This window comes from Rhipicephalus microplus, chromosome X (assembly GCF_043290135.1).
Source record: "Rhipicephalus microplus isolate Deutch F79 chromosome X, USDA_Rmic, whole genome shotgun sequence".
Lineage (NCBI taxonomy): Eukaryota > Metazoa > Arthropoda > Arachnida > Ixodida > Ixodidae > Rhipicephalus > Rhipicephalus microplus.
The window spans coordinates 22,694,893-22,721,041 of NC_134710.1; the positions used below are offsets into that span (position 1 = coordinate 22,694,893).

At 47.4% G+C, this 26,149-nt stretch overlaps 1 protein-coding gene across 4 annotated transcripts in view; it reads left to right on the top strand.

Moving 5' to 3' along the window:
• Window positions 1–26,149, top strand: part of LOC119175723 (uncharacterized) — a 194,346-nt gene that overhangs the window by 83,563 nt on the left and 84,634 nt on the right. For all 4 annotated transcript variants that reach the window (XR_012888133.1, XM_037426674.2, XM_037426673.2 and 1 more), the window contains exons 7-11: window positions 3,991–4,182; window positions 7,048–7,166; window positions 12,019–12,280; window positions 13,497–13,706; window positions 19,185–19,394. Coding sequence is in view for 3 of the 4 variants with exons in the window: in XM_037426674.2 (XP_037282571.2) it covers window positions 3,991–4,182; window positions 7,048–7,166; window positions 12,019–12,280; window positions 13,497–13,706; window positions 19,185–19,394 (993 nt within the window). In the remaining variant the exon portion in view is untranslated. The remainder of the gene's footprint in view (window positions 1–3,990; window positions 4,183–7,047; window positions 7,167–12,018; window positions 12,281–13,496; window positions 13,707–19,184; window positions 19,395–26,149) is intronic.

Sequence of the window (26,149 nt, forward strand, 5' to 3'; positions counted from 1 at the left end):
GATTGCTGAGAGAGTGTAAGAGAAAAAAGTCGCATTCTTTTACACGGCCACTTACGCAACTCCGAACGCGCTAGCGCGTGTCAGCGCGTTCTGACTAGGATATAGCGCGTTGGCTCAGCGCGCGTCTGCAGAATCTCGTTTCCCGACGCCATTGCTTCATTGGTGAGAAAGTGTCAGGTGGAGTCGCCACAGCGGCTTACTCAGCCCCTTACATAGGCGGGAGCGTGAGCGCGCTTTGGCGTTGCTCGGGCCAGCTGTTGCGCATGTGCAGTACGTGTGGTCACGCTGCACAGCACCGGATTGAACTCCACCATAAGCTGCTTCGCATCTAAAAAAGCCGAGCTTCTCGCTTTAGTGCGACGAGTCGAGCAACGAGTTCCAGAAGAGCAACGTGAACGTGCCATCGGGGGACTGCTTCGCAACTAAAACAGGCAATACATTACCGAGAACGTCAAAACGACAACACATTAATGACGTATGTGCACAAGCAGCCTCGGACATGTCATGCGCGGACATGCCAACATGTCATGGGACCTCGCATGCGCGCGACGTGTTGATGCGTATTCATCATGTGATCCTCTTGCTTCGACACCGAAGAGGGGATGGAAGGAATGGCGCTTGGCTACACAGCGTGAATGGCAAGGGTTTCAAGCTTGCCTCATCGCATTATGGTTTCGTGGCTCGTATACAATGAAGCAATGTAAAAAATTCTTCTGGTACAACGCTGTTTATTGGGCACGCAAGAAATTTCATTGTGCAATCACAATTTTTTATGTGAACTGGTGAGAGGCCTGTTGCGGATGATTGCGGCCGCGCGACAACGAGCAGGAGAACGGAAGAGGAAGTTAGGCATGAGCTGTCGGAATAAAAGGACGTTCTTGGTGTAGGGCTCGGGTCTTCAGCACGCGACATCTTTTTGATGCCGAAAACCCCCCGGTAACGCCCTTCCAAGACTTCTACTTCCGATGGCGTCGTTGGAGCGGCTGCGCAAGAATCGTGGCGTCGTCAGGGACAGCGTCACACGAACTATCACGCTCCTGACCGACGAGCTGCAAGCCTCCATTCCCGATGCCAGTCAGGTCGACTCCCACGTTGCCTACCTCACTAAGAAGAACGCTGAATTCGTCACCTTAAACAAAGAAATCTTCAATGCGACTGACGACAATGACTACGAGGAAGAGCTCGAGGTAGCGGAAGAGTACGACCGAAGCGTCTCTTACGCCGCGTCCAGAGGGCGTTTCTTCCTCCGCGAGGCCGCAAACAAGGCGACAGTAACGAATGCTGTGAGGTCAATGGCTAGATCACCCAACGCCGACGCCGGTGGTGCCAGCACCACAGCCAAGAGTCAGGTCAGTGACTCTTCTCGAGTAGCCGATACGATACCCAGTCAAGGAACGATGCCGCGTCATCGCACGGTGGTCCTGCCCAAACTACAGATCCCCACGTTTTCCGGCGCACTTCGCGATTGGCAGTCCTTCTGGGACCATTTTGGTGCCACGATTCACATGAATGAAGACCCTTTACAGATCGAGAAGTTCAAGTACCTTCAGTCGTATTTGAGCGGTGCAGCAAAGAGAGCAAACGAGGACATCCGACTAACCGAGGATAATTACAACATCGCGATCAAGATCTTGACAGAACTATTTGGTCGACGCGACTTGCTTGTCAACGAGCACGTTGACCACCTGCTTGCCTTAGCGCTGGTCAAGTCGTCGGCAGACGTGGAGAAGCTTCGCCTGCTCTACGACAAGGTCAACTTCCGAGTCGCCGCGTTGATCAGGTTGGGCGTCCCACCTGACCAGTACAACGTGGTCCTCAACCACGTATTGATGAAGTGTCTGCCGGTCGATCTTGCGATTCTCTACCGCCAGAAGGTGCAGGAAGCGCCGCAGGAAACGTCCGGCATCATGAAACCTCAACAGAAAGCTCACCAGGCTGCTGAATTGCTCAATTTTTTTGTGCATTAGATTGGGGTTCGGGAGGAAAGCAGGCCAGAACAAACGGCGTCTGGTTTCTCACGGTCGCGACCTGAAGAGGTCGAACCTCCGTCGGCACCGATGGGACATTTGCCTACGGCGTCCGCACTTGCTGCCGAATATGTTACAGTTACGGATGAGGTTTGCCCTTTACGCAGCAGTTGTCAGCGCACCATCGCGGACTGCATTGTTCAACTCTCGGCTGAGGAAAAACGGGCTCGGTTGCGCACGGCTCAATGCTGGTACCATTGCGGCTTGCAAAACCACAAGGCACGTTTTTGTCGACGTGCACGCAGCATCACCTGTAGTAAGTGCAACCAACGACACCTCACTATCCTCTGTGAATTGTTCACACAGGCAGCCCCAAGCTGTACAAACGCGACGACAGTGAACCAGGACGACCCGCGCATCGCCAGGCGAGGCACTAGCACGCCTTCAGTAACATCAGCTCCAAGCGTCCTTAGCGGAATCAACGCTGTTCTTCTTCAAACAGGACGAGTCTGGATCGAGTGTGGGTCCCGAAAGCGTCTCGTGCGCATTCTTCTTGACAGCGGCAGTCAGCGCACATTTATCCGAGCAGATGTTTCAAAGGATCTCAGGTGCTCGGTTATCGGAACCGAAGAACTTTCCTTTGTTACGTTCGGCTACTCGAAGCCCCGCGAAGTAAAACGCTGTCGACGGGTAGCTTTGACGCTATGAGGCCAACGTAGGGACATAGCCATAACCGTGGAGGCCTTGGAGGTACCCGAAGTGTGTGCAGTCACAAGCCCGCCGCTCAGTTCTGATGTTTTTCAGCTTTTGTGTGACAAGAACTATTGATGCTGCAAACATCTTTCATCCCGACTCCTGGCACCCAGAGAAAGTAAGCGTCTTACTTGGTTCCGACGCTTACTGGAAGGTCGCGACTGGAAGGGTTGATCATTTAACCAGCAACCTAACGGCCGTCGAAATCAAGTTTGGCTGGACCGTTCAGGGTACCATGGAACGCGAGAGAATTTCAGCATCCACGAGCGCTCCAATTCTGCACTGTAGCACGAAGTTTGTTCCAGACGGTGATCTTTCTGCGATGTGGCGTCTCGACGTCATGGGGATCAAGGCGCCTGCTGAGGAAAAGAGCAAGCATCCACCAGAACTTGAGGCATTTGAATAGGGAATTATCAAGCTAAACGGGCGCTACCAGGTGCCACTGATGTTAAAAGATCCAGGAATACCTGCCGGCGGTGACAATCGATGGATGGCGGAGCGCTGGCTGCAAGCACAATTAAATAGGTTCAAACCACAGCCCGAGCCCCGCCACGGTGGTCTAGTGGCTAAGGTACTCGGCTGCTGACCCGCAAGTCGCGGGTTCAAATCCCGGCTGCTGTGGCGGCTGCATTTCCGATGGAGGCGGAAATGTTGTAAGACCATGTACTCAGATTTGGGTGCACGTTAAAGAACCCCAGGTGGTCGAAATTTCCGGAGCCCTCCACTACGACGTCTCTCATAATCATAAGGTGGTTTTGGGACGTTAAACCCCACAAATCTATCTAAACCACAGCCCGAATTCCTGAAGCAGTATGACAGGATCATCAAGGCATACTTTAACGAGGAGCACGCAGAGCGAGTTGAAGGAGAGCCACTACCAAGAGAAAATGTGTATTATATGCCTCATCATGCCGTCATACGAAGAGAGGCGGTTACGACAAAACTTCGGGTGGTGTTTGACGCTGCCTCGCAAGAGCCTGGCCATACCTGCCTGAATGATGTCTTGTTCAAGGGTACGAGTCTGGGAGTAGATATTGTGCAACTGCTGGTCATCTTTCGATGAAACCCGGTGGTCCTCATCGCGGATATCAAAAAAGCATACTTACAGATGCTTATTCGGCCGTGTTTTTGATATGTTCGCCAGCTAAATTAGTCCACAACATGTTTCTGACGAGGCCGCTGCTGTTGCAAGCTTTATAAAAGTTAAGCAGCTCTGCGGCCAGTCAGTCTTCTGCGTTTATGATTGTATTTTTTTCATTGTTGTTCGCAGTGCGTCGCTGTCCAGCACTACGGCGACCGCAGCACGGAGGTGTGCGCTGCAGCCGTGGCCGACACTGGGGCAGCCGGTGTCGTTTCTTCTGCAAAAAGGGCTACAAACTCGAACAGCGGGTGGCTACTCGCTGTGCCATTCATGACGGCGTCCAAGTCACATGGACTCCTCACCCGGCACCCATTTGCAGAGGTGAGGATTGCGTAATTTTGTTGGCTGTCTAGGCAGTTTTCTATGCCCATGCACCGTGGTCATGAGCTTTAGATTTGGAAGCATGCACCGTTCACTGCGAAAGCTTCGTCATAGCCACGGATTTTATTGTTTCAATTCGTTGCGTGCGTTTGTTTTGTTTCTTCGTTCTCCACAAAAATGATGTCACTAATTCAAGTGAGCTGACTTATCCGGGACATTATTATAGCGTAGCAACGTCATTTAACAGCAAGCTATATGCTCATTTGGCTAGCAGGAAGGGGGGGGGGAGCGTCATGTGTTGTGGCACGCGATTGTATAAAAATGTTAAATGGACTCAAGGACAAACTCAACAAGTGGAAAACCACGCAGAGTGCGATGGAATGGAAATAAAAACGATAGGCATAGCATTACGAGATGGGAACAGAAAACAATGAATTGAAGAACGCGAAGGATTGCCGCCATGGCATTAAAAAGTGGAGCTGGGAAAGTCACGTAATGCGAAGGACAGATAACCGTTGGTCAGTCAGAGCAGCAGAATGGGGGAACTATAGCCAGGGATGGCAGAGGGTTGAAAAGAGTGACAAAAAATAGGCGTAATATGGCACACAAAGTGGTGGTCATTGGGACGCGCCTTCATTCTGCAGAGGGCATCTTTAAATGCTGTAGGCCCGTGTGCTCAGATTTGGGTGCACGTTAAAGAACCCCAGGTGGTCAAAATTTCCGGAGCCCTCCACTACGTTGTCTCTCATAATGATATGGTGGTTTTGGGACGTTAAACCCCACATATCAATCAAATCAGGGCATATTTAAAATAAGTTGGAAATGATAATACGGTAGGCCAATACAAGGAAACATGAAGAGCACTGACTAGCAATATCGCACAACAATACCTGCAAGCATTGTGTGCAGATGCGTCAACGCAATAGCGATAGAGCGTAACGAGAGAAAGAAAAGGGTACGATCAATTAAATTCTCACCTATTAGCAGAAGCTTGCTTTAAATATGATCATTAACACTTTTACAGCGTTCGCGCTGACGCTAGAAGTATCTTTCAAACTTTAAATGTAGATTGCAAATTAACGGAGGTGTGGTTAACAATGGTGAATACATTGGAGAATCCCCCTAAATTCTGCCGCGTAGCACGCTCACGCAGGATTTACTGGGGCCGAAGATCATGACCTGATTCAAACGCGACAAATCGCGCCGCTACTCGCTCACTTGCTTCGTTCGCACGAATGGAACTATGTTTGAGAGTACTGGGTTCATCTAATTTTTTAATCAACATTTACGGATTGCAGGGTAAATTTGTTGAAGCACTTTATATTTACCATTGTCTTATTCATCGCTTATAGCACAGGACTTTCGTATCTTAACTATTTTGAACTACTTTCTTAACTTATTCTTAACCTAACTATTCTTAACTATCTTAACTAATCTTAACTATTCTGTTGTGCTTGTAATGTATTCTACGTACTGTATTCTGTTATCTCAATACTTCATGCATCGTATGTAGTTTTTATGGTAGTTTTTGTGGAGCAAGATATTTTTATTGATAATCATATTCACAGTACTTGCGCTGCTGCTGTTTACGCGCACATAACTGTGGACTTGTAAGCTGCACCCTGGCTCCTAAGCTTGTTTTCACAATAATCGTGTGCTAGAATATAGCGATAACTGGTCACGTAAGTCACGAAATAAATTTTGTGACCATCGTTGACAATAAAGCTTGATTCCCTTACTCATGGTAGCTTGGCCCGTAAGGCCCGTAAGGCCAAGCTACCGTGAGTAAGCTACCAAGCTACCATGAGTACCGCTTGGGGCCAACCTACCATCAGTACCGCTTGGGGTCACGAATTTCGTTCCTGGCCACGGCGGCTGCACTCCAATCGTGACGAAATGCAAGGACACCTGCATACTTGTATATCGGTGCATGACCACGGCGGTCGCACGTCGGTGGCGGCGAAATGCGAGGCCCGTGTAGTGTGTGATGTCAGTCTACGTTGAAGACCTCCAGGTGGTCGGAATCATCAGAAAACCTTCACTAAAGCCCGTATTCACACACGCTCCTCGACTCGAAACTTGACTAGAAGGAATCCTTCAGGAGTGTTTCGTATTGCGATTTCTGCAACGTGAACAGTCTCAAGGATCCCTTGAGGTCGGGTTTCAAGTCGAGGGTCGTTTGTGGATACGGACCTAAGGGGTCTCTCATGGCACGAGTCGCATTCGTACACAATAAATGAAGGAAACGAGTGGAAATTTAAGGGCTGTTTTTCTTTGTTAGACATAACATTACTAAATTTGTGTGTTAGTTTTGGTACATTATTGCAGATAAAGCTTTTATGCGCCTAGCCCAGCAGGGAAAAAAATAATTAGGAGTCGCGCACTTTGGCAATCCTCGTAATTGTTTCATGGTTGATGGGCTTTCTGCATCCCGTCCGTATAGTTAAGCCAGGACGGTGGAGGCTTCAAGTATCAACAAACGATGATTTATTTAAAGCTATACGACTCATGCGTCTGGGTGGGTCCAGGTATTCGGGGCAGTGAGGCGGCGACCATTGTCTCGGGAAGCAGCCATTGGCCAGCGCGGGTGGCAGCGTCCGCGCTTCCAGGCGGCCAACCTCCTCGCCCATGGGCATTGCGCAGGCTGCCCCTTTTAAACTGTGCAAGTGGCCATGCGTACTGCCACTGCGCAACACGTGACACTGTCTTGATGAGCGCGGTTCCCACAGGTTTTAAGGCGTAAAGCTCAAGCAATATATTGTGCTATCTTCTTGGATTCTTCGTTCAGGCTACATAAAATGCTATCAGAAGTAGAAACAGTAGAATATATTCTACTTAATTTCATATTTTTCCTCAAATTTTCAGATAAGAATGCTTCATCACCAAACGCTGTCACAAACGCCGTCGTTCCATCTACAGTCGTGTTGACTCGGCCCACAACCGAGCCTAGCGTGCCCACGACGACTTCGATTAAAAGGTTTCCCGTAAGTTTTGTGTTACTATTCACTAGCGTTTGTTTATTCTATACGTTCTTCCATACTGTAATATAGTAGATTGTTCAGTGAATAATGTACCTGGTCTTTTGCTTCATAGTCTAAACATGGCTGCTAAGTCCCTTAGACGCTTCGCAGAATGTGCTGCCGTCGAGAATCACTATTCAATCACGGGCCGCAGTTAGTCATTCACACCGCTTAGATTTTTGAAATTTTCCATGTTTACGACGCTGTCTGCTTCATACAGCCACCAAAGAAAGTTGTCACAGGTATAATTTACACTAGAGCAAAAATGATAAAGCAGAGCAAAAAAGTTAGTGTTCATATTTCTATTCCTGGATGCTCAAACTGGTAGCGTGATGCTGTAGGCCTGTGTGGTCTGATTTGGGTGCACGTTAAAGAACTCCAGGTGGTCCGAATTTCCAGAGCCCTCTAATACGGTGTCTCTCATAATCATAAGGTGGTTTTGGGACGTTACACCCCACATATAAATCAAACTGGTAGCGTGATATGGTTAGATACTATGCTATCACACTTTCTTTAAGATTGAGGAATGTATACCTCCTGATGCGTGTCAACGCTTAAGCAAGATATATCTTATGTCACATCTGTGGGTCTATCCCCAACGAATAAGGATACTATAGAGTGCATAGGGCCGTCATTCTCAAATCATGGCAATCTGCCACTGTTCATAAGACGAAAAGCATGCGATCATTGCTTAATTCCCTAACATATAGGGCAGAACGTCAAAAAAGTACAAAAATACACAGCTTATCTTTTTTTTAGGACTTGCGGTAACACACTGAAGTGAAACGTTTCCTCGCAGAGGTAGTTGAGCGTTAATTTTGTATCGTTTCGTCACAAGGGCGAAGGAATGAATGCTGCAGCAACAAATTGCAATGTCGCGCGACTGGCAAGCAGCTCTAAACTTGCAGCGCACCTCAAGCAGAAAGCATGCGGTAAATTATCATACAAAAGGCGAGCGCGTACAAACAACTGTCACAGCTCGACACTTTGATAACGCTGCTTAAACAGAAAAAAAGACGCACGAAATTAACCCTTAGGCATGAGCGCGAACAACTGTGACAATTCCTACTTCGTGCGCGAGCAGTGCACGCGGCTGCGGCGGCTGCATTTTCTATGGAGACAAAAGTGCTGTATAGGCCCGTATGCTCAGATTTGGGTGCACGTTTAAGAACTGCAGGTGGTAAAAATTGCCAGAGCTCTCCACTACGGCGTCTCTCGTAATCATATGGTGGTTATGGGAAATCAAACTCCGCATGTGAATGTCAATGTGTGCGACCAGCGCGCTCCTTTCGTAAACGCTGCCGCGGCAGCGAGCGAAGGGACGTTTACGCTTTTTCTTTAACCTCTGTAACTTCAAAGCAAGCTTGCGGTGGAAGCGCACGAGTTACAAAGCGTCCGGATCCCGAAATAAGCGCGTGCGCGGATGAGCCACCACGCTACAGAACGTAATTAGGACTTACCACGCACTTTGACCACGCCATACGGAGGCGCGCGCGTGTATGACGCGCGTGGTGGCGTGGCACGACGACCTTTACAACGCGCGCGCGCCCAACACTCGCTCCTCGTGCCTTCTCGCTACTGATGACGAAAACGCGCTAAAACTTCTGAGCTCTGAAGACCGCCAAGGTATATGGTGCATATAAATGGCTTGCCGTTAACAGTAAGAAGGCTCGCTCTACCGCGTAGTGGTTAACGTCCCGCGCTGGAGAGCGCGAGGTCACTGGTTCGACACCCCGCTGCGGAACTTTCCCGTCTCGTTTTTTTTGCAATCTGTTATTGTATATTTTACATCATATCCGTGATGGAGATACGTCAGCTGTGCTATGGTGGACCCAGGCATAAAACACTTCCGTGTTAGAAAAGAACGAGAAAAAAATTGAGGTCCACGCAACGCGCAACGGAACAGAACATGTTAGGCGTAAAAGTAAAAGTTTGGAAGTCAATGGAATGGTTCAGAAAGCGAACAGCGGTAGCTGATGTTCTAGTTGAGATTAAGCGAAACAGACGGATCTGGGCCGGCCACCTAATGCGTAAGAGAAACAGCTGGTGGCCAGTTAGAACAGAATAGTTAGAACAGGTGGCCAATAAAGCTGAGTTTGGCAGCGTGTTCGATGAAGCGATGAACTTAAGACGTCCGCTGGAATAAAATGGGATCGGCTCGTGAAAACGGTACCATGGATATCACTGGGGAAGCCTTCGCCGGCCACTGGACAGTGAAATCAAGACTGAACATGATTGTATACTGATGAATATGACTACGATTGTTGTAGATATGTTGCAGAAGCAGGGTATAGTAGTGTGCTTATTCAGTTCAATATAGGAGACCACGAAAAACGATAACTACTGATGGCTTCCATTCTGCGATGGAGTATAAGTAAGCTGTCTGTGTTAACCGAGACATTTATGCACATGTATATGGAAGAATATTATGCCACAGTGCTAAAGCAGACACTAGAAGGAAATTCAGCGTGCAAAATTACTTCACTCTCCCACCTTTCAGAGCTCCTGAAATAGTAACAGCTAGACGATATACATTGAAGGCGACTTGCATATGCATTTTAAGTCCACTGAAAGACACACACGCAAAAAAAATTTCAGCCTGTGCAACACTACCTAATGCACAATTTCAGCACAGCTGTTTGCATGATTTCATTTCTTGGGGCCCTCGGTGGCGATGAGCTTTTCTCTAATTTGTGCGAACTCCACGGAGGGCTACGTCAGTCCACAACCACAATGCCGCGGGATATAATCCCGGCTGCGGCAGCTGGGGTTCGATCCCCGGGTGGTGCAAATTTCCGGAGCCCTCCACCCCCTAATAATCGTATCGTGGTTTTGGGACGCTAATGTGCCAGTAAACAGGCTCCGAATTTTTTTACACCCCTAAACAAGATCTCCAATTCCTACAGATCACATTTGTCGAAAGGCACAACGCTCGGCGCTGCGCAGACTTTCCATTTCAAAAAACTATCCCGCGCCTGTTTTCCCCGTCTGACCAATGCCTTTCGTACGCGCAGTCTGACGAAGGCTCGGCCGTTAGTTGCGCGCTGATGGCGTATCACAGACGTCGTGTGACGTTGCCGAAGTGAGTGGAGTAACGACGACGGCGGAGAAGCGTGGCGAGTGGCCGCGCGAAAATTTGAAACCGCCTGAAACGAATGTTCTAACCCCCATAACTTCCTTAATATAGCGCGTATTTCCAAAATTTTTGCGGATGATCGAAGGTTCGAGACAATTCGTGTGGCTTCCAGACAGTACTACACAACTCGCGTCGCGCATATACAATCTAATACTATCTGGTGACATCTCGGTGGCGGTGATTAGCTTTTTTTCAGTGGTGCCTCTTTTCCCATTAGACATCCTCGGAGCGCTTTGTATTCACTTTCATTACCACGACAAGCTGGGTGAGTTGGCGAGTTACGAGTAAACGTTTAGTTTGGTACAAATGAAGAACAGACTTGGACTTATTGCGCGCGCAAGCAAATACATTTAGGTCACATGCTGCGTGCCGGATGAGCAAGAGAAAAGAGGGAACAAGCCATTTAGAAATTCTATTTCTTTTCGGTGCGATGTGATAGACATTCTGCTCAAGATATATGTGTGCATGATACGCCTCAACAATCTCTGGGCCGCCCCGCCGCGGTGGTCTAGTGGCTAAGGTACTCGGCTGCTGACCCGCAGGGCGCGGGTTCGAATTCCGGCTGCGGCGGCTGCATTTCCGATGGAGGCGGAAATGTTGTAGGCCCGTGTGCTCAGATTTGGGTGCACGTTAAAGAAACCCAGGTGGTCTAAATTTCCGGAGCCCTCCACTACGGCGTCTCTCATAATCATATGGTGGTTTTGGGACGTTAAACCCCACATATCAACAATCTCTGGGCTTGTTTCATTCTTAATCTTGAACAGGGCAGTTTCCTGAAACAGGGGTTCACCTTCGTCCTTTCCTGTTGCTCGTTTTGTTGTTGATGACGAATGAGGTGCATGCAGACGCTCGACGCTGGTACAGGCGCAGTGATGTTATAAAGAATGAATTGCGCCTTTTTCTGGGATTTTCGACTTCCTTAGTGGTAAGAGAAAATGGACCATGTCAGGGAGTTTCAAGTTTTGTGGAGCGATTAGTACGACAGCTGGGCTAATTGGTATTGTTCTATATTATTTAAAGTCGCGCAAACTGTGGCTACACAAGAAAGCACTTGCCTCACGGCCCTTGGACGCAAGGGTATGAACGAGTGAGGCACTTGTGCTAATGCCATACATATCCACCATCGTCTTTTATTATCACCAACTTCTGTCATCTATTCACACCACACACACCTTCACGGCATGGTCATGATTTTATTACTTGTATGTCCTTACCCGCCTCACCGCGAGGAATTTTATGGCCCTTATACAGCCGCTTATCACAATAATTGTCCATATTTTTAGTAAGATGAACTGGCGCTCTTTGGCCGTGAAATGGCCCTTGAGCCGCTAAACATCAAACATCATCATCAAAGTCGCGCAAACTGTAAGGCACAAAGTAGAAACAATACCTTCTCGCAACTTACAAGTTTAATAAAGAAACATAAAAAGAAACGAAAAGTGAACCAGATGAACTGAGCAATCGCCGCCACGTGAGAATCTTGACAGCAAGCACAAAGATAAGAAAAAAAAACAATATATTATCTTAAAAGGCTTCTTGTCAAGAGTGGACTCATGCCAATGAAGTCGTTCATCTCAACTGGGCGTGTACCGCATGTCTGCCTTCTGTGCATTAGTTGCTTTGTGGATTTCTTCGGGGAGCCATTTTGACGTCTGCACGTTTTCGTCGTCCACGCCGCAGTCCACCCGTACCCCGCGGCCGCCGAAGCGCCGGAAGCAGCTGGCCTGTCGATGGCCCAAGGCGCCGCCGCACGGATGGGTGTGGTGCGATCGCGGCGCTACGCGCAAGGCCCGGGTCGTGGCCCGGGAAGGCACCCGCTGTCGCCAGGGGTGCCGATGGGCCCCTCTGAACGTCGTGACACACTTCTCCTGCGTCGAGGGTGTATGGCAAGGAAGGAAAGTCTTGGACTGTGCGACACCACCGGAGCTGCCCCAGACAACAGGTTGGGCCTAATTACCCACGTCTAGTTTTCGGGAAAGGCTAAATATAGCCGAGATTTTGTGCTTTCTTCTACCGTGAACTGCTCCGCAATTAGTTTTTCAGGAGTGTAAATTGGCAACCGCATGCAAGTGACGTGCCGCATGCGGTTCAGCGAGCGTCGTTTAATGGCATGTTATTGCATATTCGTGGGAAATGACCACAACTTTGTTAAAGATAACAGAAAAAAAGTTCCCATGCCTCTCATCGCAATTTATGTCATACAACCTGGTCAACTGGCCAAGGCAAAGCAATGAACGTGATAGCAACAAATGGGAAGGCCGCGCGCAGAACAGCAAGCAGATCGAAAGGTGCCCCGTGTTTTTCAGCAACAAATGACGCCTGAAACGTTCTGACAGATACTGACGAACTTGAATAAGCGTCTCAGTTGTTACTTATGTGTCATAAAAGTGCGCTCTTTTCGCAAACGGAGACTGTGCAATGATCGCAGTGACTTTTGTATGCCCGGTAACTACAACAGAATCGTTTCGGTGAAAGTCACAAACTAGCCAAGACGTACGATCCTCTCCACTGCTGGATGAGGGCGCGCGAGCGAGCGTACATCTTCTGCTCTCTGCGAGGCAAAGTACACGCAGAAGAAAAGATCACGCGCCACCGTGCGTTCATTGCGCCGTCTTGCTGGTAATGCTGAAAACAAGATAGTCGTGAGTGCGAGGCGTTAACAATTAAGCCACCAGAAAGCACATCCTTGTACGTGCAAACGGGAAGCTATTTATATCTACCATTTACCGCTGGCGATGGGCATCTCGGAGGGGAACTATTGTGTTTTTAGAATTAACAGCAAGACGGCGCAGCGAGTGCGCGGCGGCGCGCGCCCTCACCTCCCACGCGTACTTTGCCTCGTGGAGAGGACTAGTGAATTGAAAATGTGCTCTTCAACATGACATGGTATTCATGTCAACATTTCTTTTCCATCCCTTCATGCTATCCTTGGCTGCACATAATTCACACGTGGCTTCGATCTTAAAAATCTGACCTTGTACTTATGCTAAGATGCAACACCAACATGCTGAAGCTCACGTTCTGTTAAGTGATAACACAAACTCAAAGCGAGGTGCCAGTTGAGCTGCTCACCACGCAGGCGTATAGGTGTAAGAAGCAAGACATAAAAGGCCTAAAAAGCAAGAGTAAGCGCATCACTTAATGAGGCGTCTTTCCAGAGGAGCCAGCCCCCCGGGGATGCGCACTTCCGGCTACGACTCCGGGCGGCCGCTGGAGCTGCCCGGACGGTGGACCGCTAGTGGCGCCGGGCGCCGAGTGCACGTTCGTCTGCGACCAGGATTACCAGCCGGTCGCCGAGAACCCCGCCCAGCTCGCCAGGCGCTGCCTCGGGGAGCACTGGAACCACACGGCGGTGCCTGTCTGTAAGAGTAAGACCATTAGCCGTCCATTACGTGACGCTGTTCTGTACACACCTCTTCAAACATATCGATCGTCTGGACACGTGGCCCTTTCTCAAGCGATCACTGAAGCGCGATGTACAAAAACGCCAATGTATACACCGCAGTGGCTAATGTATACACCGCAGTGCGACGTGCGTGGAGCGCCAGGGAAGTAGATGGCCTACCGTTGTACTGTGCCAGCCCCTTTCGCGTTTTACATTAGCTGTGCCCAAATGGCATCTGCGGTTGAACAACTCTGCTCAAGAGCAAGAAAACGAGTTACAAGTCTATACCGTCATATCGAGAGTATATAGTCATGCATAAAACCACCCAAATAATTGGCGCTTACATGACGAGGCTCTGTTCGCCCACGGCTTTGGTGGCTGCTGTTGTTTTCTTCTCTTTTGGCATAGGCGACATGGACGCTGTTTGCCCATTCGATTCACGAGTAATATTCGGGTGACCCACTTCTGCGTTTGTGTCGTTTCAATAGAAAACTCGGGCCTACCGTCTCAAGTACTGATGACTTCGCTAAGTAGCTCTAGGCCACATTCCTCTGAGTCAGAAATGGTATTGCAAACAGCTCCGTTACAACCCTACAGCGTGCATCTGCAGTACCGCAAGAAATAACAAAAAACACTCGGTAAATTAAAAAAAAATTAAGGACACGATAGCATTCGCACCCGTGCACACAGCGTGCCCGTGCAGTATTCTACTACTGAGCCATGCCGGTGCTTGGAAATCACTTCTAAACTGGCTTGAGGCAGGCTTGATGTCGGGAAGGGAATTGCGTTAGTATGAGTAATAAAGCTTTTTAGAACATCAAATGAACAACCGTGCATCACAGAACGTAAATTGCGTAACGAGTGGGTTGTCCAATGTTCCAACCAATTAAAAACTTGTTCTTGATCACCTGTTGACTGTGGTGCATACCCACTTTAGGTATAATGCTTCATCGTCAGCCACTGCACAAAAAAAATTGCACAAAATTCTTAGCAAGTGTGTAGCAGATACCACGCTTCTTCGAAGAATGACGAAGAATAGCATTGTGAGTGCAGGCCTACTACACAAAAATTGTGATTATTTATAGTGAAGTGGGTACCCAGCAAGTGTGCTTGTAGCAGTTACCCAAAGAGTGCTTAGAAAAAATCGCAATATATCGACGGAGTGAATGATGATCAGTGGGGCGAAGCACCCGCCCATCCATCCGTACGTGTGTCCGTCCGTCCGTGCATGCGTCCAAGCGTTGGATCACGTTCGAGAATGCAGATGGCGCGCGGGTAACACCATCTGGACGCGAGCCAAGGAATACGAGCGCAAGCGTCTTCAACACGCCCGCAGCTCTGCTTCGTCCATGTGTCACCAACGATCCGCCACGTACGGTGGCTATCCAGGAGACTTACCCCCGTATTCAGAAAGGCTCCTCGACTCAATTCCATCCTTCACTTGACTCAGTTGAGCACTGCGCCATTGCTCGACTGAAACTGACGCTGCGCTTCTGAAGAATCGCTGCAGAATATTGCCGATATGCAGTGACTTGTTCTGCCATGAGACGGCGCTCCCATCGACTTTTTCAAGTCGAGGAGAGTCATTGAGTGAAGGAGCGTTTGTGAATACGAGGGTTAGAGAGGCGTTCGTTCTCCGCGTACCCAAGCACAGCCCGCGCAGCAGCCAATGGGAGAGTAGCGGCACAGCGCCATCTAGAATATCCTGACCTAACTGCAGTTTTTATGTAATTCTATGACACAGCGCCGTCTATTATATACTGTTCGGAATATACTGCCTTCTTTATCGTCTATTCTTCTCTCGGTTACGCGTGACGCAGGACAAGGTTAGACTAAGAGGAGCTTCGCCATAAAGGCTCTGAAAGGCCGCTGTTCTAGCTTTCGCTCTGACTGCGCGGCGCGTTCCGCCCAGGCCTGGCGTTTTTGTCTTTTTTTTTTCATCGTGATAGCGCTAAAAACATAAATTCTGGCTTCGGCATCGGCGTCACTAGTTGCGAGCGAAAAATTTTGTCCATGACCGAAAAACTGATAAATATGCAAATAAAATAACTAATAAAAACTCTGCAAATCCAACATACGTTGGGAATTGATGTCACACGAAGCATGCGAATGGAAGGTGACTGTGTTGTAATTTTTATTGAGTGAAACGCTACGAAGTGGCGCTAAAGATGTGCACAAATGCATGCGCAGACATGCGTTAAGCAGCCGCATACGTTTTTATGACTAATGTTTAGTAATTGTATAAGGATGCCAACAGCAGCATCGATATTAGCAACACCAGAAGCGGTAAGCTGATGTGACTTACACTGCTACATAAATCAACTTCAGCGGATCGCCCCCGACTCCAATCGAAGTTAAACTGACGTGACGGCTGTATCATAGGAGTACAGTATCAATTTTTATGATAAGAAACGCTCGAGCGCGTGGCCTGTGCGCTGCAGCGGCTGCGCATACAGCAGCATCAGCCGACAGATAAGTAAAGCGCGTCTGTTTTAGGCGGCACTGCTCGTTGCGAGACCAGAGCGGGAGCAATAATTTAGCAGCGCTTGTCCGATGGTCATGGCTTGTTTCGTGTGCTAACAGATGACGCTAAAATCGGTCATGCTTTCTTATCTCTCGGTTGACGGTGCTGTAGGCAGCCCCGACAAAGCACGGGTGACGCGCTTGCGTGTTTCCTTTCATAAAAATTTGCACTGCATACGTAATGTTTATAAAATTAGCCAGCACTGCAATCAACTTGGAAGTTTCACGAACATTAGGGTATATTTGAAAAGTAGTTCAGAGAACTGGCGTGGCTCTGTGGTGGAATATTTGAATGCCACGCAGAACGCTGGGGCTCGATTCCTGCTAAAACCCTGACATTTATTATTTGCAATCGTCGGGTCACGCTGCCAATGTCGGCTTCTTTTTTTTTTTCCTAACGCTCACGCGTTTAAATTGCCCTTGTGTGTTCTCGCCGTTCTTGGGTAGGTATAAACTGTGGCACATACCCGCATACCTGTGGCAGATATTCGCCGGCGTGTATGTGCCACACGCATTGCAGAAAGAGTTTATTGACGTACACGAGGGGATTGTGACATTATTCATGTCATGACCAGCAAGACTATTCTACGCTTTCAAATTAATTTTAGTTTACCGCAAGTTACTGGTCACGATGGTCTAGTGGCTAAAGCACTCGGCAGCTCACCCGCATGTCGCGGGATTGAATCCCGGTTGCGGTGGCCGCATGTTCGATGGAGGCGGAAATGTTTTAGGCCCGTGTACTAAGATTTAGTTGCACGTTAAGGAACTCCAGCTGGTCGAAATTTCCAGAGCCCGTCACTACGGCGTCTCTCATATTCATGTCGCTGTTTTGGGACATTAAACCTTAGATAATGGTATTGCTTGGCAATGCAGAAAAAATAACTTTCATTAGTTACAAACACACGAATCAGGTATACAGGCTTCACAATAAAACGTGTAATATTGCAGTGAAATTGTGTGGCACAAGTGATCGGGAGCCAGAACTGAGATTGTTACTACCAGTATTCACTTATGACCAAGTAGTGAGTGCATAGCAAATTCAAAAACATGTGTTCATTAAAGCATGCTACTGAATACTCGGAATACAGTCATATGCGAAAGCTTCACTGACACAAGCTGAAGTACGCACTATAGAGACGGAACATCACTATCGCGTTCAACTCTTAGAGGCAAAGCTTAGGGGCTCCCCAAATATTTTTGAAATATCTTTGTAGTATTTATTGATGTGGCGTGGGATTGGTAACGCTACATAGGTGAATTTTTTTCCTATTCTGCTGTTACGGTTGATATGAATATTAGAAAGTTTTAATATTGTAGCGCTTTACTTTATAGGTGACAGCAGCTTTATGACTTCACTGATGCTGATTTTGGCAGTGTGTACTTTGTGCAGAGATTTTTATCATTAACAAAATTAAAAAATTAGCCTCTTACATGTATCAACATATTACTTCGTGATGTACATAACTCACGGAAACGCACATAGCTTGCCTGTCTCGACCGTATGTTGTCAGCAGTATTGCGGAATAGGTGCTTTCAATCAAATTTAATTCCGGATAATTCGAGCTTTCCGCAATCCTATTCCTTTCGATTCCTCGGAATGAAAAGATTAGCCCTTTCTCACTCCTGGAATTGCCAGGTAGTTCAATTCCATCCCGGTAATTCCTCAACTTTAGAGAGAAATCTTGATGATATTATCAGATTAAGAATGAACGACCCATAAAGATGATGCCATCGTTTGTATTAAGAATTAACTGCAAAAGCGCGCAAAGTACGTTACCAAGGTCGAGGCATAGTAACTTAACATATCTCGTGCAGTACAAGCACCCTACTAACTTTCATAGGGGCTGTTCTCGCGCTACCTCCAGTATTTGCGTGGTTAGCATGTTTGAACGAAAGGTGATGTTTTATATTGTTTAAGCCTATATGTTCTAATGCTAAAATGATGACATATCGTATTTTTTTTCCTAAAAAAAGTAGTGTTTGAGAAGACTGCACAGCTTTACTATGCTTCTAGTGCGGTCGTTAATATGGGGAACACTAAGATTGGTGTATGAGGTACAAAACCATCTGCATCTGCTGATATTAGTTGGAACGATGCGCTACTCGGGCATTTCCTTTGCTTCGAATAATGAAAAGTGGGTCGCACTGCTCATCAGCACTCGCGCATGTCCAGCGTGTCTCGGAAGCTTGGAGAAAGGAAGCAGAACTTTCTCTGTTCGCCTGTGCGTTGAAATGCAATGCCTTCCTTGTCAAAAATGTATTCACGTGCGTTAGGTGCTGAACTGGTCGTTAGATAAAGATCAGGCTGTGCATAGAGCATTCAACCCTTTGTTTTTCCTTTCAGTTTCTGCCGGGATAATGAATCAACTAACGACTCATTCTCTCTTTTAATACTTTTACACCTCGCCTACCCTTAACTTAGGTTTTCGCTTACTAATGTTTGAAAAATAACGCATGAACAAAAACGTGCTACATTTTCGGAAAAAGACGTAATTCATTTTTCATTCCATTCGTTGAAAAGTGCACAAACTCTATTTCTATTCTATTCCAATTCCATTTTTGGGTTGCAAAAATGTGGAATGATTCCGAGTCATGCCAATTTTGGAGTGGCCAATTTCGGAGTGTGATATTTATTTTGGTTTGTAGGCCCGTTGATGCCATCATTTATTTACTTAGAATTACATTGGGGGGGGGGGGGGGCAGGGGGAGAGGGCTCGTACTCATTATCCCTACTTTCATATCAGCTTTCTTGCAGACAAGTGATCGTCTCCACCTCTTGTGACACGTACATCACCATTATAAATGGTGCTTGTTTTTTGTATCATCTGTTTATTTTATTTCCCCCTTCTTTTAATGAGAGCATCGCACAAAATGTTTCATATGTGTAACAGTAGCAGTTTTCTGCGTACGACATGAGCATTTTCGCGTGCTGTTGCAGAGAGTGGATGTAACAGTCCACAGCCCGGGCTGAATGCTGCACTTAAATGTTCGGCCAATGTCAACACACTGGGCATGCGACCCGTCGGCACCATCTGCAGGCACATTTGCGACAACGGCTACGAGATCTCCCCAAGTCAACTGCCATTGGCTGAAGTCAGTTGCCTCGCCAACGGACAGTGGGACCGCCAAGATCAACCCCAGTGTGTCGGTGAGTCCTAAGTTTTTGTATTTCACCAAAAAAAAAGCATTTGGTTTGCACAGGTGAATGATTTTTTTTCGTTACTTTAAACTTCATTGACTAACAAACATTAATGTGATTCATGATTGCTGGCCATCGTAATTTTTACTGCTGGGCTGAAAATGGAGAATACTTTAAAAATTCGGGAACCCTTATGATTCGTCTTTAAGAATTGAACGTGATTGCTATTTTCATGCAGACGCGCCCACACGCGCGCACGCATGCTCACCGACGCACACGCACATTATCACCCTCCCAATCGCTAGCCTGCCTTCGCGTCTCGGTGGAGGCTGAACCGCATGGACACAAAAGTGCAAACGCCCTTCAGCACCTATGTCTTTATTGAATCTAGCTCGAATTTCAGCTCGTGGCCAACGCTGCTTTTACAAGTCAAGCTTTTTAGGGCCCAGTCTTGTCGACTTCCGCCACGCTCCACTAAACCGAAACTGAACACCTGCACAACGAAAAGCTTAAACATCTGTGTAGAAAACCGATTTCATGTGTACATCAATCAAGTATTATACAACGGCACAATAGATTATCACCTGCACTGTCTGTTCGTCCTTTATACTAATCGGTGACATTAACGTAAACGTTGTCGACCCTCAGACCAAGCTTCGCCCACTCGTCGTCATTCACTTTGTGGAGATTCGTGGATTTTTTAAAGTCTCTTGAAAACCTTCGACACAAAAGTTTTGGTCTGTCTGTCTGTCTGTCTGTCTGTCTGTCTGTCTGTCTGTCTGTCTGTCTGTCTGTCTGTCTGTCTGTCTGTCTGTCTGTCTGTCTGTCTGTACATTTGTCTGTTTGTCCGCCTCTAATGGTACCCCAAACGACACCAAATGATTCCCCAAACGGTGGACCCCATCCGCAGCGCCCACCAATATTGCTCAAGATTTAGCATTCTTACATGTGCGATTGTCAATTAAAAAGCAATTGTTGCGCATATCTGAGACACCATAACAACAAGGTTATATTCTGCATGTGTGTCTCTTACTAGAAAAGGCATACATAAGTAATTCTAAGGACCGTAGTGTTTATTACGTTGCGCTGACATGCAACGCTTGCACGAAAAGGCAAGTGTTTTCAACGCTTTGCTAAGACGACATGGTGGAGGCACCTACCCGTCGCCTTGCGTTCTACACCTTATCACCTCTGAGACCAGCGCGCAGGGCGCGCGCACTTAACGGCCAGATAGCGCTCATGTCTCACGTGTGGCGTGACTTGATGCGCCTCTGCTGAACGCTCGAGGCACTCTAACACAACACCTCCAGAATACCATTCACCGATTTTCTTGCGTAGAACATCAAATAAACGTTTTGTTCACTCTCTCCAGACACAAGACTATAGCCTTTCGACGACGTTTGCAGTGTAACATGCAGATACGGGGCCATTTTTTTTTTTCACTTACGACCAAGGTCGCTGACACGGACAACGTAATTTCGGTGAAATGAGGTCTTTAACGCTCAAGCGTTAAAATGAAAGCTAAAATCTGCGTAAGCACCACCAGCGCCAGATACTCTCCGGGTGAGTCGATTCAAATGTCTGAGGTCGTCAGTTCGCTGGTGGAAGCGAGTAACTGGGACACTATTTCTCAAACTTTGTGGGGGCTCCGAAGCCTGCCCCAAGAGATTCGCGTCAAACAAACACTCACTCACTGAAGTGACGCCTCTGGGCCAAGACTATAGTGACCTAGAGCGCGGGAATTGTAGAAAGCGCCCAGACACTATACGAAAACTCTTAGCCCCTACCTGATCCAAAGCGAGCGCATGCAAGTGCATGACCCAAAGCGAGCCCCTATTCGAAATCACCTTATCATATCGCGCAGTGTTACACTGCAACAGAAGCCTTGAAATGATGAAACTCCAAGACGAGCCTGTGACACTACATATGCAATGGAGATTCATAAACAAGAGCCGAGTAGTGCGCTGAGCTAAATCATAAGTTTTTTTCAGTCGTTTGGAAGATTGATCGTGTTGCCCTTCAGTACACTAGGGTTTCGTGATAATTGCTACTGTGTTAGACACAACCAACTAAAAACAACAGACAGTTATTCCAAGGAAAGCACAGGGAACATCATGATGTAAATTTAGAGGAATAAATGGAACGAAAAACAAAAGCACCCTTTCCGCTCGTGGTGACCGAACGAATACCTCCGAAATATGCATCCGATACTCTGCCAATTCAGTTACGATGACGGGCGACCCACCCGCCTTATTTATTCACTTTGTGGGGTATTTCTGTGTATATGAACCCTGAGACTAATATAGCCAGCGGCTGTCCGTCATGGTGGATCCGTAGTTACAGTGCTCGGCTGCTGACCCGAATGCCGCTGGTTCGATCCCGGCCGTGGCGGTCACATTTCCGTGGGGGCGAAATGGTAGAGGCACTGATCAGAAAACAATGCAGAAAACTACAGGACACACAAAAAGGGGACGCCCACAGCGCTGGCTCCAAAACTCGTTGCGAAAAACAAATTGATCGCCTATAAATACGCTCGATAACCACACGCATAGCACTACATCACCTGACATAGCAAGATAGGCCAACAACAGCATAACCAAGACAGCTAGATTACGAAAACCGCTTCCGCTTCCGTAGATACTCTATTTCATCAAGGAATAATGCGATCGACGAGGTGCTGACACAATTGTCACGCACTGTCAGTGCTGTATGCGTGCCCTTCCTATGCGTAGTGTGGTATTTCGCGCTGTTTTTTAATTATGTACTTATACCAACAAGCCCAGCTCTCCACACGTTTGCTAGAGGCCCATGTTCTGTGTGATGTTAGTACATGGTAATGAACACCAGATGATCTAAATGCCATCAGTCCTCCATTGAAGTGTCCCTCATAATCATTTTGGGAGTAAGACCCCAGATTTTATTATTATTGGCCAGTAGCTTTCGTTGTCTAGATGGCGAGTGTGGAAACCTTTTTTTTTTTTGCAAGAGAGCGTCGTCTACTTTTCACGAGGCGGCAGCTAACCAGAAAATGCTTCGCTATAGCAAAACCCAGTGGCACTGTCCCAGCACCATACCTGATTACTGGAGCAGGGAGGTGCTGGACACTAGGACGCTGGCACGCTCCAGTGCAGGACGCACGCTGGACACTGGCGCGCTGCACACTGGGACACCCGTTATCGACCAAAATCCAGCTTTTAAATTATTTTTTTCAATTTGGTCATGTGCGCATTGTAATAAAGGCTGAAACACGAGCACAGCAGAAAAAGAAAAAAATTTAAACAAAAAACTTAGTGAGCTGGTGTGGAGCCTACCACCTTATCACATCACGCATACCGAGTCCGACACGCTGTCCACTACACCAAACCTGAAGACGAGATAGATGTATTTTTCATTCTTCCTAAACCTAGTTCGGGTATACAAGACCTTCATTTTGTCGCTTAGAAACTCAGAGTTTCGTCTCTTTGTGCTCACGCCAACCTAAGAGGTGATTGTTAGCCGATTTGTTTTGGGTTCCCGTGGATCACGCCTATCTCGCACGTTATGCCGTAAAACTTGTAAGCGTAACCGCAGATGTGTTACGGTAATCACAGTGACTCGCTATGAGGTAGTCATATCAATATAGAAAACAGCGTGAATCTGAACTGCTCACTGAACACTGTAGATATCGTCACTCGTTTGGAAGTGTTTTCTGTCCTCCTGGTTTACGTTCCGCGTACAACAGCCGCAGTAGTTCTAGCCGAAACGACCATTAGGCTTAGGGTCGGATATTTCGTGTGCCACTATCGTTGTGAACATCGTGGATATTCAGTTACGGAGAGTCTAATAACCGTTAAAATATAGTTTAGATAATAACTGGCCCACGAGAGGTCATATTTTCACCTTCTACTACACAAGTCATATGCTAAAAACACCGATATTGGGCATTTCAGTGGCTAATTGCTACCGGGGACGTGTGGACTTTTGCAGTACGATCTGAATTGACTGACTGCAAGAGTAGGTTCATCTTGATTATCAGACTAATACTATACTGCCATACTGTGTTGCGAATTATCAGTTCTATCGATGCGGTTTATGAAATACATTGACGAAACTCAGTCACACTTCAAGCAAAGCGCTCCCGTGCCAAGGTGGGCACGGGTGGGCTGGAGCTTCTCCCGAAAATTTTCGCCTACCACTCCCTCCCCACCTCACGAAGATCAAGCATAGTGAAAACACGACGCATAAGTTCTGTGCCTCCCTGCTCCTCTGAAAGAACACAATTGTCGTGGGTGCCTGCCCCCTCTCCCTCCCAAGAAAAAATATCCTGGCTCCGCCCACTGACCCGCGAGCTTGACAGATGATTGCTTTAACGTACTCGCACATCCGTTGCTTAACTAAACCTTCAGCTATATATGTGCAGCACATAGATAAAAATACCATCATATTCGGTAAATTTTACGCTCAACATCTCGTGATTCAATATGATATCTTACAGGAAGTGCACCGGGATCGCGCCTAGTTTTTCCAGTTTGCCGCTAATGTTCCCAGTGCGCGGCAGAGACCGTACAGCGTGACCAGCGCGTGCCAGCACGCTTTAAGACACTGGGACACGCTGTACAGTGGGTCCCAGTGGCTTCCAGCATGCTTTAGCACACTGGAACACACTGTTTAGCGTTTCCAGTGTCACCCAGCGCACTGAAACGCACAGAGAGACACTGGAAACGCTGTTTTTTCGATCGAGTCGCATCAAGTCTAGTGTGAAGAGGTCCTCGCTATGAAGGAACGAAAGAAGGTGGCCTGCTGTAAAATATGTTGTGCCAAATTTACAACTCAGCTTCTAAGCAAGCCATGGCCTCAGAAGCGTAGCTCGACCGATTTGTGTCCGTAAGCGCGAGTGTTTACACGCTTGAAATCAAGAGATGCGGCTCGGTGCACTTTCGTACACTGCGCGCTAGAATTTTTCATACCACTTACTTCCTTCTCTCTAATGATGACGATAATAATAATAATAATAATAATAATAATAATAATAATATGTGTGCTTTTACGTTCTGAACCATCATATGAGTATGAGGCACGCCGTCTTCGTACACCAAAAGCACGTCCTGTTGGGCTACCTTGTTGGGATTATGCTACAAGGAGCCAGAGATGATGGCTGCGGCGACCGCATTTTCGATGGAGAACAAAATGCTAGAGGCGCGTATGCTTAGATTTAGGCGCACGTTGAAGAACACCAGGCTGCCGACATTTCCGGAGCCGTCCACTGTATATGTACAGGTTGCTCCACTGTTAGAGGGAACACGTCAGCCCGTTGGCTCTCGTTCTGCGCAGTGCCTTGCACAGCAAGCGGTGAAAACAAAGCGCATGAGCAATGTGACGCATTGGCGGTACATGCGACACGTCGTCCGCTGCTAAAGCACTCCTTCGCCAAAGCGTGGCGGCGCTGTCTAGGCCTTGCCGAGATATCGTGCGTCAACAGCCGCGCGGAAACGTTGCGTGAAATACTACATATGGATCTCTCCACTCAAGGATAAGGTTTGCTCGGGTTCAGTCCTGGGCTGGTTGGTGCATGGTTGCAACAGGTGAAGAAATAGTGTGACACAGATAATGAAACAAAAGACGTATACAGGATGACAGCAGCGCTTTTTCTTCACTTGTGTAGCGCTGTTGTCGTCTGCCTCTCATCTTGGGCTTGGTGAAAATTTTTGCGTCCTTCCTTTCCCCGAAGAATCCTTGAGAATTCTCATAGAGCAAGTTTGTAGAGCAAGTAGAAATTTGTCAAACTGTTAGAAAAGTGCGATGAATGTGCAGCACTTCATCAGTACGAATGCATTTCGTTTTTTTTTTGTACTGAGAGGCCTAAATAAATATTGTGTTCTCTGTTTAGCACGTCTTGTTAGAAATAGAAATGTGTCACTAAACATTTTTCTACGGCCCACCACGCCGTCGAATAGCTCCCGCGTGCTGTCACGCCACTTCGCGACTTTTGACGGGCGATTGCACGGGGAGCAGAGCCATGTCGGTGAGGCCGCACGCGAGCTATGACAGGAGCATTTTAGTATAGCAGACGACGCGGGAAATGTGCCGCCTCCGCGTCGGTTTGCGCAAGCGTTTGGATTTCGCCACTTGGCGCTGCACGGCGCTGCGCCACGTGCTCGCGTGTTCCCTCTAACAGCGAACCGACCTGTACCTGCTCAGCAACTACCACTGTGTGTGTGTGCGAAGAAAACCCTTCGTGCTGTTTCTTTTCGTAAACCTAAACGACTAAAATAAATACTTGGTCGCTCCAAGGAGTGCTGTGTGAGCGTGCGTGCATGTGTTAGGCAGAACCTCGTTTGTTACCCAATCGGAACTTAGTCACTTTTTCTTCTTTCCATGCGCATTAGGGAAAATAAAACCACCGAACATGAATGCTGATGCACCACTTGTTTTTCATACATAGTGTAGCAACAAATAGAACCCAGGTGTGACATGGGTTACCAAGCTAGCTATTAAGTAATAATGTCGTGATCAGCGTTATGAAACTGAAGCCTTTTTTGAAAATAAACATATTTGTTCCTGTCTGGTTCCGGCGTTCGTGCCTTTACTCGGCCACGATATAAGACTAAGTTACCTTGGTCATTTCTTGAGACCTGATCAACAAAAGAACCTTTGAGAATGCTCATAGAGCAAGTTTGTAAAGCAAGTAGAAATTTGTCAAACTGTTAGAAAAGTGGGATGAATGTGCAACCCGTCTGCGTGTTGCTAATGTAGTCAACTTCACTGTGACTTCCTAAATACATTTT